General features: G+C 51.6%; 1 protein-coding gene across 1 annotated transcript; it reads left to right on the top strand.

Annotated features, from left to right (window-relative positions):
- Window positions 1-114: 114 nt before the first annotated feature.
- Window positions 115-4,929, top strand: LOC120508651 (zinc finger protein OZF-like). The gene has a single exon (XM_039722461.1). It carries the CDS (start codon window positions 657-659, stop codon window positions 1,902-1,904), a length of 1,248 nt encoding a protein of 415 aa, XP_039578395.1. The 5' UTR covers window positions 115-656; the 3' UTR covers window positions 1,905-4,929.
- The last annotated feature ends 227 nt before the right edge of the window (window positions 4,930-5,156 follow it).

Genomic DNA, 5,156 nt, shown 5'->3' with positions numbered 1-5,156 from the left:
CTACTTAAACTTTTGTGGCCTGTAGTTCTTCATGTAAGGTTGGCAATTTGCTCCATGAATTAAGATCGAATTTCCAGGTGTCTTTGGCTTCCTGCCAGGGTCTCCGAGCCCCTGCCAGGGCTTTGAGACATCCAGGGCATCCAGAGAGATGCTCTGGGTTCCGACAGACCCACGGGCCCCTCAGCAGCTCTGAGAAGAGGGACCCCCATAACCTCAAATAAGGACACTGGAAACAGGGAACCCCTGGGAGAGTGGTTTTGAACTTGCTGATTTTTGGAGGTATTTCTGGCCACCAGACACCCAGTGACTTCTACAGATGGACTTGGCCAGTGGACCATCAAAGGCAATGCACTTACATCTTGTTTTTCCCCAAATCAGGATTTCGCATTCCCAAACCTTATCTGGATGAAGGAGAAGGCTGCGAGGAAGCAGAAGATGCCCCAGGACACTGAGGCAGGTGAGGAGGAAGTCAGTGGCCCTTTCCCCCTCTCTCCTGCTCCATCTCCCAGCCCAGCACAGCCCCTGGCTGTAGGACAACCCTGCTGCCAACGCTGTCCTGCCAGGGATGGATTGGGAGGATCTCCTTCTCCTTCCCTCTGGCACGGAGGCAAATCCCATCCTCTCCTTGTCCTTCTCCTGCAGACAAGGAGCTGAGGATGAAGAGCAGGGAGGACAAATCCCCATGGCAGAACCTCATGGACGAGGCCATTTTGAGCAGCTCCATGGCACAGGAACCTAATGGGGCTAAAAAGTCTCGGAGATCCCTCAGGAGGAGGGGCTCCAAACCCAGCCCAGGATGCTCCAAGGGGAAAAGACCCAGCCTGTGCCAGGAAGGCAGCCAGAGATCTGGCCAGAGCTCTGAGGTGGTAGCCAGTGAGCAGCATGACAATGGCAAGAAGCCCCACTGGTGCTTGGAATGTGGGCAAAGTTTCCTCAAGAACTCCTACCTGGTCGTCCACCAGAGGATCCACACCGGGGAACGGCCCTATAAGTGTGGGGAATGTGGGAAGAGCTTCAGGATCAGCCACCACCTGATGAACCACCAGAGGATCCACACCGGGGAACGGCCCCACGAGTGTGGGGAATGTGGACAGAGGTTCAAGATCAGCTCTGCCCTGATCGTCCACCGAAGGACCCACACTGGGGAACGGCCCTATGAGTGTGGGGAATGTGGACAGAGCTTCAGGATCAGCTCCCACCTGATCGTCCACCGAAGGATCCACACGGGGGAACGGCCCCATGAGTGTGGGGAATGTGGGAAGAGCTTCAAGATCAGCTCCCACCTGATCCACCACCAGACGACCCACACCAATGAACGGCCCTATAAATGTGGAGAATGTGGGAAAGGCTTCAGGAGGAGCTCCAGCCTGAAACTCCACCAGATGACCCACACTGGGATACGACCCTACGTGTGTGGGGAGTGTGGGAAGGGCTTCCGTGACAGCTCTGGCCTCATCATCCACCAGACAATGCACACTGGGGAATGCCCCTACATGTGCTCAGAATGTGGGAAGAGCTTCATGGGGAACTCCAGCCTGATTATACACCAGAGGATCCACACTGGGGAGAGGCCCTACAAGTGTGGGGAATGTGGGAAAAGCTTCAGTGCGCCCTCCACCCTGACTGTCCACCAGAGGATCCACACTGGGGAGAGGCCCTACAAGTGCAGAGAATGTGGGAAAAGCTTCAGGCAGAGCTCCGCCCTAAATGCCCACCAGAGGATCCACACTGGGGAGAGGCCCTACAAATGTGGGGAATGTGGGAAAAGCTTCAGGCAGAGTTCCGGCCTGATTCCCCACCAGAGAATTCACACTGGGGAGAGGCACTATGAGTGTCCTGAGTGTGGGGAGAGGTTTCAGAGCAGATACCATCTCCTCAAGCATCAGCAGATTCACGCAGAATAGAGGCCCTTCCGCTGCCCCGACTTTGGGAAGAACTTTAAGAAAAACTCCACCCTCGTCACCCACCAGCAGATCCACACTGGGGAGAGGCCCTAACAGTGTCCCAAGTGTGGGAAGTGCTTGTCCCAGAACTCTACTGTGGCCAACACCAAGAGAGGCAGCAGTAAGGGAAGGCCTACAAGTGCCCCGTGTGCAGGAAGAGCTTTGAGCGCTGCTCCAACTCCATCCCCTGTTGCCATCTTGGTGCAAAGTTTTCATACCTTCTTGGTGATTTTCATGAGCAGCTCCTCACAGCACTGACTCCTCCTCTGCACAGCCAACAAACTCCATCTTGCATCTAGACCTCCCAACATGCTCTTTTACAATACCCCTCTTTAATTTGATCCAGCTGTGGCCTATTAAGGGCAGGGTTGTTCTTCATGCTTGATAATTGGCACAGCTGTAACTCCTTAGGGGCCAGATTACCTTCAGCACTATCTCTATTCTCCTACATTTTATCTATCCACAATCCCCCACTGGAGGACCGCCATTGGATGGTCCACAGTGACCCTCATTGAGCAGAGACTTGGTGATCCATGATCCTTGTGATCCACTGGCTGGTGGTCCCCACATCTTCCTGGCTCCCACTGAGCACCTGGATGCAAGAGGAGCTCAAGGGGACCTGGCCAAGGACAGGGACGTGGGGGCCATGAACATGGAAGGAGACGTGGGCGACATGGGCATGGGTGGGGACGTGGAGAGCCATGAATGACGATGTGTTGGGGACACTGGCATGGATGGGGACATCAGGGGGCACAGACATGGGTGGGGAGATGTGGGGGACATGGACATGGATGGTGACATGGGCTGAACTCCCAGAGAATGTGGGGATGATGGGTTTGAGTGAGTTGAGGGTCCTTGGGAGGGATGTGGGGTGCCATGCTGTGCAAACTGAAATTCCAGATCATTTGAGTGTGTGCCATGGATCCAAGAGGGAAATTCCCAAGGCTCCCAGGGGCTGGTTCTGCCCTGCTTCCCAAGGGAGCTGTGCAGGGGCAGGTGACAAGGCCCAGAAGCTGTGTAGTAGGCTGCCAGGGCAGACAGCAAAGGTTGCTTTGCTGGACATTTTCCAGCCCATTCCCAGCTCAAAGCAGAGGGAAGACAAAAAGGAAAGTGAGTCCCTAAGAGAATCCCAGTATGATCATGGGGAGAAGGGACCCTGCCCATGGGTTGGAGTCCCAGGAGGGAGAGACACCTCTAACCCAGGGAAGGTTCAAATGAGACCATAGGGCCACAACCTACGGATTTTATTGAACATGTATTTTATTGAAGATAGCATTGAGCAAGAAACATGAGGTACAGAAATAGGAAAGAGATTTGAGAGAAGAATAACTAGGAAATACCTCTGCTGCGGACTCAGCAGCTTCCAGTGTTACAACAACGTGTTATATTGTTTGCTTTTCACAAATATTAAGTTGAATGCAATATGTATAATGTCAAAATAACTTTGCTTTTATTTCTGCTATTAACAAAAATCTCAGACACGGTAGTAATGGTAGTGATGTAGTGAAGTGTCTGTTTGGTTGGGATAACGTCCAGTGAACATGAAATGAGGGCCCTGCTATTGAAATGCCAACTGTCAGCCCTCACCATCTGAAGGAAGTATGGACCAAGACCCAGAGTGGAAGTGACAAAGAGAAGGAGCGAAAACCAGAGCCAAGAAACACGGCAGAGCCAAGGATGGGCCATGCAAAATAGTTCCTGGCATATGTAAACTAGTTTATGGGAAAATATGAATATGCATTAGTGTGTGTGAATATGCAACAGGCTGATTGAAGGGGTATCCTCAAAGGTAAGGGTGTGCTGTTGGCTCAGTGCCAAGATGCACCTGGCCGTAATCTTTGCTTTTCTGTCTTTGTCTCCTATTGTCCTTTGTTGAACCTTTTACAATTTCACAGGAGAGGGAATGTGTTTTTCACATTTGGGGACTCATCTGGGATTAACACCTCACCTGCGAGACCCCAGGGGCCGCAGAGCGGGGGGCGTGCCCTGCCCAGATTCAGCGGCCTCGCTGGCTTCTTCTGGCAGAGATTGGTTGCAGGTAGAGCACCCAGTGGGCAAAAGGAGACACATCAAGGAAAGGGAAAAGGCTCCCTAAAACTGTGGTAACCCCACAAATTCTTGTGCACGAAGACCCAAAGAAGAAAAGAGGGTTGGTAAGTATTCTTTTGGGGTGATGAGTGTGTGTGAGTGAGACAAGGGCTAGTTATCCCAGACCTGCAGGGTGAGTGAGGAGTCTCCCAGGCTGCAGTTCCGTTCTTTTGTGAGAAAAAGGGCCAGTAAAGGGACGAGGAGTGAGAGAATCTCCCAGGGTAACTGGGACAGAGTCCCAGGGAGGGGTTGGACCCCTTGGAGGACAGGAGCTGAGGGTTTTCCTGACACAATCCTCTGGGAAAGTGGGATAAAAAGTGGAGGGGGCCCCTAAAAATTCTGCTGGGTTGAGGGATTAATATGCCCAAGAGCATCCAGGGTTGAACAAAATTCTGCTGGATTGAGGATATGCCCGAGAACGTCCAGGGTTGAACAACACAGCTGGATTGAGGGATACTCAAGAGCATCCAGGCTTGACCAGTAACATTTTGAGATTTTGTAATACCCGTGGGTGGAAATTAACAAGTGATTTGAGAACAAAGGTACCTTATTTTTGTGTTGTCCTGTTGTGAGTGTGAGTGAGTGAGTGAGTGAGACATATTAAATAAAAGGGAGTGAGTGTGAATGAATGAAAGTGTATGTGATATGGATTGTGGATTTAAAGTTTAACTTTTCTGGAAGAAGGTGGATTGTATTTTTTTGTGCTGTGAAGAGTGGGAGGTGTTCAGGCTGTCAGGGGAATGGATTGGATGTCAGGGGAATGGATTTGTCATGGGGAAATGAGACAGGGAGACAGAGAAAGGGGCTGGGAGCCCCTGGAAATGTTGTCTCTTCCTGTCTCCAGTTTCTCTGCTCCTGCCAGGAGCTCCAGTCTCCCTACCCGTATCAGCTTCCCTGCCTGTGTCAGGAGTTTCAGCATTGTGGATTTAAAGTTTAACTTTTCTGGAAGAAGGTGGATTGTATTTTTTTGTGCTGTGAAGAGTGGGAGGTGTTCAGGCTGTCAGGGGAATGGATTGGATGTCAGGGGAATGGATTTGTCATGGGGAAATGAGACAGGGAGACAGAGAAAGGGGCTGGGAGCCCCTGGAAATGTTGTCTCTTCCTGTCTCCAGTTTCTCTGCTCCT

The sequence above is a fragment of the Passer montanus genome, unplaced genomic scaffold (genome assembly GCF_014805655.1).
Source record: "Passer montanus isolate IOZ18808 unplaced genomic scaffold, ASM1480565v1 scaffold483, whole genome shotgun sequence".
Taxonomy (NCBI): domain Eukaryota; kingdom Metazoa; phylum Chordata; class Aves; order Passeriformes; family Passeridae; genus Passer; species Passer montanus.
Note: the sequence above shows the minus strand (reverse complement) of the source record. Positions and strands in the feature narration are given on the sequence as shown.

Coding starts and splice junctions, on each gene's coding strand:
- LOC120508651 (XM_039722461.1), top strand. CDS start 657: ATGAAGAGCAGGGAGGACAAATCCCCATGGCAGAACCTCATGGACGAG.